General features: G+C 34.5%; 2 protein-coding genes across 5 annotated transcripts in view; both read right to left on the reverse strand.

The window, feature by feature from the left end:
- LOC103317573 (gonadotropin-releasing hormone receptor) overlaps positions 1-13,241 on the reverse strand; it is a 449,011-nt gene extending 435,770 nt beyond the window's left edge. For 2 of the 3 annotated variants that reach the window (XM_031927021.2, XM_031927020.2), the window contains exon 1: positions 13,094-13,241. The gene's annotated coding sequence lies outside the window, so the exon portion shown is untranslated. Of the gene's footprint in view, positions 1-6,168; positions 6,240-13,093 lie in introns of those variants that run through there. The other variant, XM_031927022.2, reaches the window with a different exon arrangement.
- The window catches only part of LOC100115280 (very-long-chain (3R)-3-hydroxyacyl-CoA dehydratase), an 86,058-nt gene extending 72,274 nt beyond the window's left edge, over positions 1-13,784 (reverse strand). The window contains exon 1 of one of the 2 annotated variants that reach the window (XM_032601851.1): positions 13,396-13,784. In XM_032601851.1, the coding sequence (XP_032457742.1) occupies positions 13,396-13,476 (81 nt within the window). In that variant the 5' untranslated portion in view covers positions 13,477-13,784. The remainder of the gene's footprint in view (positions 1-13,395) is intronic. The other variant, XM_032601850.1, reaches the window with a different exon arrangement.
- Positions 13,785-14,338: the final 554 nt, after the last annotated feature.

Consider the following 14,338-nt stretch of genomic DNA (forward strand, 5'->3'; position numbering starts at 1 on the left):
ACGAACAAACGGGCTACCTCGTCGCGCCAGCGTGCGTGTTACGGTCCTGCGCGCACATACTCGTTCGCGAGATGGAGCCATAGTTACCGCGGCGGTATCCTGACGGAACACCACTGTCGTGATGGAAGATTAGGCCTGTTACACGCAAAAAGGAGCAGAAACAAATAAATACTGACCCACTATGTTAAATAAGTTGTAAAGGTTTAAGTTTCCCCAAGAGACTGGATAGTCAGTCGTTTCCAGGATCAGGATAGGGGAAAGGAGCAAAAAAGAGTCTGTTTTTATATTCTCAACAATAACAAAATATATTTCTTAATTACAGAATAGCAATTTGGAATCAATTGTTAAATCCCGGCTGAAACAGAAATCAATTATGCGTCTTGTTAAAAATACTTCGCCTTTATAAATAGAATTGTTTAAACTAACGCGGTTGACAATTTACAAGAATATATACGCGATTTCGTTACAAGAATGATTCGGTATTCGCGGCTGCGGTGTATCCGTTCGGTGGCGGTATGACGGGTCGGTGGTGGATTTTGAGGTTAGGAATTCATTCGGTACGGTGGAGTCGTGTGTGCACGGCTACGCCGATTCGAATGTGTCGTGTAACCACGATCTCGATCGCTCTGTGTGCGCACAGTATCGGCCGGGATAATGTCACGGTGTTTTGAGGTTATCCCTCGGATTTGTGGAGTCGTGAGCGCACGGTGGCACCGGGTGTCGCCCACGTGTGCTCACGTAGACCTCGATGTCGCTCGAGTGTTCCGGGTTGCCTCGTGTGCTCACGATGGCAATTCGGAGTTTCGGGTTTCGGTACGTCCACCAAATCGTCACGTGGGCTCACGAGACGATTCCGTCGGCGTAGGTCTATCTCTCGCTGTTCCTTGTAGTAACGTGTGCACACGATACTACCCGGAGTGGAGCTCGAGTAGAACTGCCCGTTGCGCCGCGCGATCCGCCTTATAAAGGTCGCGTCGTGCGGATTCGCCTTTCGTTCGTTGCGCGCGCGCGCTCGCTGCGCATGCCGCGTCTATTGCGGCCGCCTTCACACGTATTTACATGTGCGGGACTCGTGTCTCATCACAATGTATTATCCTGTAGTGCAGCATTTATCAGGAATAGTTTAGTCTGTTTCCTTAGCTGGAATAATGCTATTGCGAAAATGGTCCCGTTGATTATTATTTTCTAATCATATTATTAACTTATAAATTTTATATGTTATTATTATTACAATCCCTAAAATCTTTTATACACTTTGGGAGTGAGGTAGGCGCAGGAGAGCGAAGGAAAATGTGAGGGTGAAGTAATCTTGAATAACGCAAAACTTGATGTGTAAAAGTGTGCGTTTTTTTTTCGTTGCTGTTAGTAGCGTGACAAATGTTCTGGAAGTGATGCGACTCGTGTCGTGTCTCCAGGTGAACTGAACTTAGTCGGCTCCAGTGTCGGCCGTCGACGGTCTCGATCGTTCCGCCTCCTGTACCGATCAACTGATCGGATTGGCAGGGACGGAGCGTGCGCGGTCCGGATAGCGCGTCGGTGGAGAGGGCGGCTGGCCCAAGCGGCCAGCCGTTTACTGTTTTATGACGCCGGGGATTCCCAGCGTCGGCGAGCTTTAGCCGCCCGCATCAAGGTGCGGATAGCTGCAATAAAAGGTTCAAGCGCGGGCCAGAGCGTTTTATTGCTTCCTCAATGCAGAGGGCTTATCTGTCCTAATGCGCTTGGCCGGGCCGGAAAAATCGAGCTCTAATCCAGGTGCGCATGTGTGTGTGTGCGAGTGGGTGCTGTGTAGCCACCACAATACAAATCAATTGTCATTAAAATTCAAAATTATTTTTTGGTGCAGCAGATCAATAAATGTATATTCGAATGTAACTGAGTAGTTTTATTTAGATTCTGCAATTGACGAATCTAAAAAATTAATCTGTTTGATAAGAATACAAATTTCTTCTATAAAGCATGGTCTTTTGAGTAGTAAGTTTTTAAATATATTGAAAATATTATTCGGTAACACAACCGGTAATTGGAACAGGAAAAAAAGACAAAATATTAATTAAATATTATTATCCATACGTTGTATACATAGCTAATAAATTTAATTAATATTTTTCACACTGTACTTATTGCTAACAACATTTAATTAATATTTTTTAGAAATGTCTGTCATTAAGTCTGAGGGGGCATGTTTAAGGTACATTTTAAGCCCGGGTAGAGTAAATAAGACGGTCCAGATCTTTTATAAAGCCGTGGCAAGTGACTAAAAACACTAATTTATATAGTAAAATGTCATGAATTTTGGTCAGTGATTTTGTATGGTATATATATGATATTTTTTTTATAGAAATAGTGTATATTGTAAATACTTTCAGTAGATATTTTTTGTTTTTTCATTTACGTAAAAAGAAAAATTTTTTATCGGATGAATATTTTGTTCCGCAGAATAAGAGCAAAATGCAGAAACTAGGAAGAAAAAGAATTAATTATGAGAGAAAAGTTAAGGTTACAAGGGTCAGACATATTCATAGACCATGATCTAACATGGAAAGAGAGACGAAACAAAGGAAAACAAAGAAAATACGCGGCAAGGGAAAAGAAAGAGGAAAAAGAGGTTAAGATAGGGTACAACAAATTATAGATTGACGGGGTAGTATTTATATGGAAGAAAAGGAAACAGGAGCTTTTTCGGAGAAGGAGATAAAAAGAGAGTAGAAGGGCTTAAGGATAATTAGTTGGAATATAGCGGGAATAAAGGGAGCAGATGATAGGACCTGGGGTTATCTAAGAGAGTTCGATGTAATTTGCCTATAGGAAAAATGGCTGGAAGATAAAGAAGGAAATTTCTGGGAAAAGAAATTAGGAGGTTATGAAGTTAGAACTAGAAACGCCAAAAAGGAGGAGAAAGAGGGATAGTGAAATTGCAAGATTCGGAGAGAAAACAGAGAGAATAGAGTGGATAAAAGAAAAGACAGATGAATTTATAGGAGCAAGAATAAAAAGACGGGGAGACATATGGTGGATAGGTGCGGCAAATATGAGAGGAAAAGCAAGAAAACTTTAAGGAGATAGAAGGGATGGCGGAGAACGCCAGAGATGAGAAGTTGATATGGTGCGGAGACATGAACGTGAGAACGGGATATGAAGGAGAAGGAGTAGACGAAGAAGGAAACGAAGAGACTAGAGAATCGAAAGACGAAAAGAAAAACAGAGAAGGGGAAGAACTACTTGAAAAAATAAGAGAGATGGGCCTAAGTATAATGAATGGAAATACAAAAGGGGACGAAACCGGAAAATACACGTACATAGAAAGGGCAGGATGCTCAGTGATAGATTATGTAATTGCCAATGAGGAAGAAAAAAGAGGGGTGAGTAAAATAAATATTAATTACAGGCTAGAATCGGAACACAATGCAATGGAGATAGAGACGGGTAAAACGAACTAGGGAAACGAGGAAGAGGAGGACAAAAATAAAGAAAGGGCTATATGAACAAAAAGGGCAATACGTCAATTCGCAAATTAAGACGCCGAAAGAGGGTGCTGTCATCGGCTCTGAAAGTTATACCATGTCACGTGATCTTTGGAGGCAGGTTTGAACATGATAATACTAGTTTAAAGAAATAGAAGTTAAGAACAAAATATTATGTAGCGTAATGGCTTCAATAGTAGAAATTTTTGAACTAATATCTTATATTGATGGGGGTACGAGACCTTTTGAAGAAGGAAGCAGAATTGTTAATGCTAATCATGTATTATTATGTGGACATAGTGGAGTTAAACGAAATCCACAAACTGACAAATATTTTGCATTATGCTTGCAAACTTCTTCACTGTCAGCGTACCCTCATGAAATTAATATAGAAATAAGTGAAGTTAACAAAAAAAAAGAAAATAATAGCTCACTGCACTTGCAAAGCTGGAAACAGTGGTAAATGTAAACACATTGTAGGAGTATTGTTGATTTTGAATAGGTACCATATGTATATATGTATATACAACATTTTTGAAGATTAATACATGTATAATGAATATTGATTTACAATTTATTATTAGGAACACAAAAGATTCTGTAGAAAAATTAGGATGTACTGATTTACGCCAACAGTGGGGTCAGATCAAAGAAAAAGTCAACAGTGCTTACGTAGCTGAGCCTTTTTATCAATTTTGTCATGGCGAACAATTTCCACCAAAACATGATACAAAAAGTCTTGAGTTAAAACAACAGATATTTAGAATTCTTTGTAGTAATGATGAAAGCGAGCTTGGTCAGCACACCAAAATGTATAGATCTTCAATACTTCAAAAAAGCAAACTTCAAAGCTGCCTGAAAGAGTTTTGAAAAATTTATGTAAAAATAAAGAAGCTGGAAATAATAATGTGCGACCAATTTATGATTTGAATGCTTTGTACGCAATTAAAAATCAAGACGAAATTGAAAATATTATGAATCAAGTTTTACAGTATTCTATTTGGAATTCACATTTAACAGATTTTAAATTAAAAATCAATTCTAAAGAAGAGGCCATTTTTTACAATACACAAGTTGTAGTAAATAAAGTAAAAGCAAAAGATATAATGTTTTCTACCTTAAAACAAAACAATGATACTTGGCACTTGGAGCGAAGCAAACGCATAACTGGTTCCATCAGCTATCAAATATACACCTATATGAAAAACAACCACACTCAGCAGGAGTGGGACGTCAAGGTGAATAGTTTATTAAAACCTAAATTCAAAGGTAATGCTAATACCCTTCGAGGCAAAGAGAGCGAAAGCAAAGCTAAAGAAGCCTACGAAAAGATGACAGCGCAGAAAGTTGTTGAACTTGGCTTGATGGTTTTACCAACTTCACCTTGGTTCGGCTACAGTGCTGATGGAATTACTAAAATAAAAGATCAGGATAAACATATTTTACTAGAGTTTAAATGTCCTAATAATGAACATAGTTTGAATACTGAAGAACTAGTGAAATCATTACGCTACATACTTACAAATGAAAATAAACATACTTTAAAAAAACATGACGATTAGAATCTAAAGATATCAAAGATGATGATGTCTGAGCGGTTAGGACGCTTGCTTCGTAATCTTAAGGTTCCGGGTTCAACTCTCCTCGAGTCTAAGTTTTTTTCAATATAATATTTATTTAAAATTAAATTCTAGAAGTATCTTACAAAGCTGTGGTAATAAAAAAGAATCTAATAAAAGTCAGAATGCCCGGTAAAGTAAGTAATGTGGTTATTTATGTTTATGAAAAATCGCGATATATCATATGACAGCTCATATGAGAGCTCATATGAGAATCCGGTCGAAAATCGAAAAAAAAAGATTTTAGGGATTGTACTGATAATAACATATAAAATTTATAAGTTTATAATACGATTAGAAAATAATAATCAACAGGACCTTTTTCGCAATAGCATTATTCCAGCTAAGGAAACAGACTAAACTATTCCTGATAGATGCTGCACTACGGGATAATACTTATTTAACATGGTGGGTCAGTATTTATTTGTTTTTGTTTCTTTTTGTGTATAACGGGCCTAATTTTCAGTCCCGACAGTGGCAGCACTTCCATCTGTCTAGCAGCTACGGCTATGCCGGAGTCGGAATGGCAGTACGACACTGCAACGTACGACAGTCCCGCCATCTACGACATATTATACGACACTTATGACGGTTTATGTCGCGTTGTTGCGGCCTATAGTTTTGGACTTATTGAACGGCGACAGCGCCACTGTCTGCTCTCTCTTAAATAGATGTGTTTTTATCGAAATAGTTCTTAATTATGTTACTATAAGGTTAAATGAGATTTATATTTGTGGAGCAAATTATATCATTCTGTGTGTTAAAAGTATAAGCTAATGTATTCTAGCAAATTAATAATTTTAAGATTTTCCGTAAAAGCCATCGAGTCATGCTAGCAAATTGTGTAAGGAGTGAAGTTGCCTTAGATTACTAATTGTGTTATTCTATAGTTATATTTATGTACTTTATGAGTTGAATCGTTTGTCTAATTTTAATATTGAAGTTTACACTCCATATTTAGTTGGTACTTATTTTAGATTTTAGTTTCTTTTGACTTTTCAATTTTGAATTGTAAATTATATTGCATATATTGTTGGTGCATAATAATGTTGTTTAATGTGCGTATATGTATATAATGCGTATCCTACCTTCAATAAAGTACTTCAATGGAATTATTAGATAAGTGATTTATTATAAATTAAAAACAAAAATTATTGTTTAAAACTTTTTCTATTAAGCATTCACTTTGTAGAATTTATTTTATTGTTGCAGGTTCTTCAATGTTTATGATGTTTGTAGCAGATGAATTTTTCTATCAGCCACTTGACTATAGTAAAGTATATTATTTTTAATTTATTAAAATTATTATTTATCTTGTATATAAATGATTTTGTTGCATTTTATTGCAAAGTATAATGTCATTCATATTTCATTATAGTCAAAAATTGCATAAAAATTTGTTAACGGTTAAAATTAATATTAAAATATTGTTCTTATTTTAATTTTTATTACTATTATTTTTTCAATGTAATAATGATTGTTATTTATGATTGTTATAATTTGCTATAATTATTATATTGTCAATTTAGTAAAAGTATCTTGTTCAATATTTGTTTAAGAAGTCGATTATGTGATGCAGTAACCATATATCATTGAGTTAATGATTTACATTTTTATAATTATGAGGCATAGTGTTACGTTCAGAGCAAGCAAGATTAAAGATTTATCGTTTTGGACTTTGTGTTTATATGCGGTAGTTATATATGTTATACACATCTACACATATGTAAAATGTTAAGTGGACGCAAGAGTATAATAAAAAATTCACCAATTCAAGATTTTAAGTAACATGCAAATATTAAATGTATATACCTATCCAAAATTTGATAAATTCAATAAAATGCACAATGAATACAATTAATAACGGATTATATATTGCTAAAAAATGAATGTCAACAAATTTTGAATGGAAAAAATCGGATCAAAATTGCTCTACATCATAGTGTTATTAAATTATTTTTAATATTCATTATGAAACACTTCATTATCAAAAAATATATAGTATATTGAACATAATAGTATTTGTACAAGTATTTCATAGAAGCAAGTGTGATAAGTTTGGTTTTTCAAGAGTTTCTACCTTTATTGGTCTACAAAAGTATGTCTAAAAAGATGCATATACATGGTGATCATGTAAAATATAGTATATTTAATATACATAGTGAATTTGACTAAAAAAAGTTGTTTTAAGCAAGTATGTTATGTAATGTGAGGTCACTTCTTGTGAACATCAGATCCTGCGCACGGACGGAAAGTCAATTTTTGGAGAATGACGCTTCGCTGGTAGAAAACCTTTTATTTAATTGGGTATTTAGAACTTTTAAATACTGTGAATTTGTTCAAAATTAATTTTTCGACAAAATAGCCAGAATACTTTTATGAAAAAACCTTTTTGTAACAAATGGCTCAGAAAGAATTTAAAAAAAAAAAATACATTTTTGGTCAAATCCAATAGGCGTTCGCCCTGGGTATAAGACGTTTCTTCGAAACTCTTTATACGGGCCTAAAAATGAAGAAGGAAAAAGCGCTAGGAGCAGACGGACCACAAAATGAGGTATGGATACACGGGGAGGAACAGGTAATAGGAGAAAAATATTGAATTGCATATGGAAAGGGAGAAAAGTACCAAAGGAATGGAAAACGGGACTAATAACCCCGCTTTCAAGAAAGGGAAGAAGGAGGAAGCAAAGAACTACAGAGGGTTAACTCTCATAGACACAGGATATAAATAATACGCAGAAATAATGAAGGAAAAGATGGAAAGGAAGTTAGAGGGAAGAAAGATGCTTGACTATACACAAATGGGTTTTAGAAAAGGGAGAGGTATAGCGGACGCAATTTATATTTTGAGTAAAGCAATAGAAACTGAACTGGTTAAGAAGAGAGGTAAAGTCTACGCGTTTTTCGTAGATATGAAAGCGGCGTTTGACAAGGTGAACAGAACAGAGGTATGGGATTAGAATAAGGAATAGAGTCAAAGAGTTATATAGAGGGATAAGGAGTGAAATCAGGGTTAGGCAAGGGTGCCCGCTAAGCTCGAGGCTTTTCAATGTAGCAAGGACAGCCATAGAAGAAGAATCGAGTAAGGTACAGGAAGGAGGGATAGTTCTAGGAAGAAAGAAATTTCGGTCATTTTCATACGCGGACGATGTAATGATGATGGCAAACAATGCGACAGGGTTAAATCAGATGCTGAAGAAATTTGAGAAGATAATAGAAAGGAAAGAGCTAGAATGAAACGGAAAAATCAAAGATAATGGTATTAAAAAATGGGGGAAGGAGAAAAAAGGAGGACAGTTTTTTATAGGAAAAGAAGGAGATAGAGGCAGTAAAAAATTTCGAATACTTAGGATACATGCTAAAGGAAAATGGGAAAGAAGAGGTACAATTTAAGAAGTTAAGGGAAAAGGCAAGCACGGTAATGAGCTCAATGTGGGGTTTAGGAGAAGAATTCTTCAAAGATAATTGGAAACTAAGGGTGAGATTATTCGACACGATGGTAAAAAGTGTAATGGAATATGGTGCAGAGGTATGGGGATGGAAAGGTAAGGAAGAACTGGAGAAGATACAGAGCAAATATATGAAATGGGTAATGAAACTAGACAGAACCACGCCAGAGCACGTAGCGCATTTGGAGACAAAGAGGTACAAGCTCGAAACAAGGACAAGGAGAAGAGCAATAAAATATGAGGTAAAACTAAGCAAAGAAAGGCATCCTGTGGAGGGAATGCTGGAGAACCCTAGAAAATGAAGAGGAATAAGAAAGGAGAATAGGAAGGAGGCACAGTACTAGAGAAGAGGAGCTGAACAAAAGAGGCTGGGCGCTATCAGAATATTACAGAAGACTGAGAGCAGGGGAACAGGTGTGATCGGAGTTGGAAAGAATAGAGAAGGACATCCAGTGGCAGAAATGGGAAAGCGAAATTAGAGATTCAAGACAGGCGAGAGACGTAAAAGAGCTAATAAAACCACAGGGCGAGACACCAGAATATTTGAAAAGAACAGCAAACACAGGGAAAAAAGGGCTGGCTATAACAGCAAGATTCAGAATGAGCAACGAAGCAAGAGGCTACAAGTATTGGATGAAAAAGTAAGAAAGAATGTGCAGGTTATGCAGAGAGGAAGAAGAGACTTTCGAACATATATTTGTGAGATGCAACAGAACAGGTAGTAGAAAGAACAACTGGAAAAAGATTTTAAATGCTAATACTAATACTAATTTTAAAGCTATACAGAGCTATGGGTAAGGAAGGAAAAGGATAAGGAAGAAAAAAGTTAAAAGAAAGAAAAATAGACGAATAGTGAAAGAGTAAACAAAAGAAAGAAAAGAGAAGAAGATAAATAGAAAAGGTGAAGATATACGAAGAAAAGAAAAAAGAAAGAGAGATGAGAGAGCTGAAGGAGGAGGTAGAAGGATGGAAGACAAAGGCAAGATTTGAGAGAGAAAGAAGAGAAGCTCTAGAAAAGAAAATGCAGGAAGTGAGCGAGGACGTGGAGTTGATGAAGGGGAAGATGGAAAACATGCAGAAAGAGATGGATGAGAGAAGGGCTTACAGGAAAAAAGAATAGAGTGGCAACTGTAAAGAAAAGGCAGGAGATGAGAAGAGGGAGAAGAACAATAGAAAGAGGAGAAGGGAGAATTTTCAGAGAGAGAAAAGGGCTGATGCTGTAGGAAATAAGAAAGGGAACAGCAGGTGCAAGATGTGGGAAAGAGGCCTGATAGTACACCTAAACAACTGGACGGAGGAGGACTCTATAAAAGATTGGCTGGAGGACATAATGGAAAGAGTGGAATAAAAGATGGAAGATACACGGACGGAGGACACGAAAAAGGTAATTTTTAAGAGAAGGGAAGATATGGAATTGATATGGGAGGAGAGGGCAGAGATAAGAGAAGGTGGCAAAATCAGGCTTGAGCAATATAAGCAATATAGCTGAAATATAAGGCCAACTGTACAAGTGGGACGAGAAGGAGAGAATTGTAAAAAAAAGGAAAAGGAATAAAACTGGGAGAAGAGGACAGATATTATAAATGGAGGTCGGGGAAGTCAGAGGAGGGAGAGGAAGATCGAAGAGAAAGGAAGAGAGAATAGAATACACACACACACACAAATAAAGCAGAGGAGCACTCACACACACACGCGCGTACACTCCAATCACACGCACACACACGGATGCGAAAGCAAGAAAAGAAGGAGAGCGCATATACACATAAACACCGAAGTACACGAACAGAACCTACAGAAAGCAAAAACTCATGCACACATCATAACACATCATTAGGTTAAGTAATTGCGAAGTAAGAGGATGTAAATAAAACAAGAAAAATATTGTAAACACTAGGACAGTGAAACAATAAAGTTATTATTATTATTAATTTCTATAAAATGTCAAAAAGAAGACAATACAAAATAATACAAACCGGTAAACATTACTTTAAAAAATACAATTAATTTTTTCAAAAAATTTAATTTGCTAATCGCTTATATTGTAAATTAAAAAAAACATGAATATTTTCTTGAAAATTTTTATTTTTTATTCAATTATAACGTACATGACTCATTTTGTAAATTAGAAAAAAGGAAAGAAAAAGACATCACTTGTATAATTAAATATTCTAAAATACAAAATCAGGTGATAGTTTTTTAGATTTATTAGTTTTAATAAATCCAAAAAAGATAAGTGATATATCACCGAGCGAGCGCCAGCGAGCGAGGTGTTTTTTCCTAGTTTTAATTAAAACAAATACTTCAAATTTATGAGCGATTTCTGACGTGATTTTTAACGTGATCTATCACGTGATTAATCGTGTGTTAAATCACGTAATTTTTTGCCAGGGTATTCCCAGTGTATACATAAAAATTTACATAGAATATTATCGAAAGAAATAATAAAATTTTACATAATAACCATTAAAAAAAATATTGCATAAAACTTTGCCTGACGTTTCACAATTGCAATAGTACATGTGAATTATTATGTTTATTTCTTAATCTATATAATGCTGGCATCTATTTCAGTGATCACGAAAACCCCCGAGTACCTATGAACAAGCGGTTCCTAGTCGTTTCGGCCAGATTCGAGTAAATTAGCCAGTCACGTGACCCATACCGGGTCCGCCATCTTTGATTTAGTAGATCTAAGGATGGATTCATGTTCAGCGACCGCAGGAACCCCCGAGTATGCATTTTCGAGCTAATTCTTACCAAAATAGTGATTTGCAGCGGCAAAGTGTTAAAAGTTGAACCAGATTGTGGCACTTCCGGGAGCTATATTGGGTCAAGCATCTTATTTCAAAAATATACGCGTATACGAACATTTTGAGCCCGCGGTGCAACTCATTTGGTGGCTCCTAATTTTGGCCATCCTGGGTAACCTTTCTGACGCGAAACGCCTCATATATATACTATAATAGTTTGGCACAATGTGACACAATTCTGCATAATATAGTGGCACCATTGCTGGAAAAAGTCAGATGACATTTGGTGAATTATTAGCTCAAATCCAAATGGAAATAAAAAGTGTACAGTTTAGTTGAATTTCTGTACGCTATTGTAACAGTTGTACTTAAAAATGTATGTAAAAGTAATGATAAATGTACTTAAAAGTAATGATAAAGCATCAAGTAAAAAACCAATTTCAATGGAAATGAATTTAAATATTTCAAACATATAACAAATCTTCAGAAAATTTGTTTTAATTTCTGTATAATACTGTACGTTTTTGTAAGTTATCGTACATTTTAGTACCCAAAGAGTAAAAATTGTCACAAAAAAGTAGAAATTTTGCGATTTATATAAAGCGGGAATAAGTTAAATTACTCTTTTATAAAGGGTAGACTTATAAATTTCTATATTTAGAAAGAAGAAAATGTTCTCTTTACCAAAGAGCAAATTGAAAATTTCTAAGCTACATTTTCTAGTTTCAGAAAGAAAAAAATACTCTTGGGTATAAAAATAAAGAAGCATGAAATGTCAAAATTTTCACTGAAACGTATGAAAACATACAAACCTACTGAAAAAAAGCAGATGACAATCAGCTGATTATTAGCTTAAGTTATGTTAATTTATATAGCTTCTTTAATAAATTGAATATCATGAATAAACAAGAGATAAAAAATGCGTTATTTTGACTAGGGACGTAGCGACGGTACTACCTTAAATAAAATGTTTATTAGCTGATTGTTAGCTGATTGTCAGGTGATGATAATAATAATATAATTTGATACAAGTGCGAAAGTTAATTCTACACAAGTGGGGCAATCTCACAAGTGTAGAACAAACTTTTCGCACATGTATCAAAAGTTATTTTTCGATACAGGGGTGGAAAATGTAAAGGTGCATTTTACACACACTGTATCGAAAAAAAATTTAGATCGTCGATTTTTTTTTTCAAAGTTGTTTAAAATTACTAAAATATATAGGCTGATAATCAGCTGATTGTCATCTGTTTTTAGTACATAAATACTTTAATATTATCATAGCATACTTTTTTTACACCCCTAGTGAAAATAAAAATTGTGCCATATTGTCATATCGTGTCAGCTTGTGCCGAATTATGCCAAATCATGCAAAAGAGTGATAAAGATGCATGCTAATAATTTGGACATTTGGCGCAGTTCAGCATAGCACAATTTGTCCCAGTTTGCCATAATTTAGAATGATTTGAAACAGTAAATCATTACTACTGGAGAGTCAACTCAAATATGATATAAATCCATATGAGGTAAAAGATATTTAAAAGAAAATTGATGCTTTACAGAATATAATAAAAAAAGTAAGAACATTTCTTAATTAATAATTGCTTTACATGAATCTAAAGTAAACATTCGTTATGAATGTATGAATTGATTATAATTATCTCAAAGATGTTTACTTTTATAATAATAGAAAGATAAGTATTAATTGTAATTATGGCGAATCATTTGAAGCAACTAAATATTAAACAAAAAACAGCAAGAAAAAAATTAAAAGAATGGATAATGCATTAACAAATATATAAAAAAATCTGTACCAAGTTATAGTTATTATAGTCAATCTAATGTCAATGATGTAGGTGAAATATTTACATTTATATCAACTTCAATTTTAAAATTATAGTTTATTAGTATCATTTTTGTACTAAGCACACCACGTCAATCAGGTAATTTTATTTAAATTTGAATAGATTTAAATACTTGTTAATATGTATGTAAATTGTCTGGTTTATAAATATAACTATATTTATTATTAAAAATATCTGTATAACCATAACTATATGCATTAATCAAAATTTTCAAGACATTTATTTTTACACAACAAAATAATTATGTTTACCTTAACATTAATCAAATCTACTTTAAGATTAATTTTACTTTCAGTTTGAGCCCAATAAACAAATGGTGTTAAAACTTCCATTTTATTTTGAAAATAAATTAATCAACTAAATGATATAACATACTGTAAATATACACCAGACTAAAGACGAAACACATTTTGACAAATGGGTATAAAATAAGCGACTTATAATTCTGGATTTTCTATGACCAGACTTATTATTTGTAAAACTTCTTTTTTTTATGTCTTTTATTGTTTATTTTTATTTCCCTATCCTATCTATCTATCTATAAAAGGGAGATTCCCATCTATTATTTTCTATCTATGTAAAAGGGAGACCGCTGAAGCTGCTGTCTACAGTTGTACTTGTACACGTATGCATACGTATGCGTATTGCGTACGCATGATCTATCTATCTATAAGGGCCATCACACGTATAATGGAATAGGAGGAATAGCGACGAACAGCGACGAATTTAACAATGGTTACTATATAAATAGCTATAAGGAACAGCGAGCTTGTTTCTCGATTAACATGGGTATTATATCTATAGCTATGAGGAACAGCGAGAAACAAGCTCGCTGTTCCTCATAGCTATAGATATAATACCCATGTTAATCGTCGCTATTCCTCACTATTCCTTTTTACGTGTGATATCCCTAAAAGGGAGATTCTCATCTATTATTCAGGTAGTAAGAGAGAAGGAGACCAAACTCCAATAGGCTCGCGTTGTGAAAATGGCTGCCTGGCTGAAAATAATCATATGATAATCATATGATACTTAATCCGACCGAATCCTCATATGAGAATCATATGAGTGTCGTATGATATATCGTAAATCCTCATAAAAATAAATAATTATTCTAACCCTATTCGATACTTATTAATTATATCGTTCTTTGTACTGTTGATTTGTAAGTTGCATCGAGAATTTATATTTTCA

This window comes from Nasonia vitripennis (genome assembly GCF_009193385.2).
Source record: "Nasonia vitripennis strain AsymCx chromosome 3 unlocalized genomic scaffold, Nvit_psr_1.1 chr3_random0009, whole genome shotgun sequence".
NCBI lineage: Eukaryota > Metazoa > Arthropoda > Insecta > Hymenoptera > Pteromalidae > Nasonia > Nasonia vitripennis.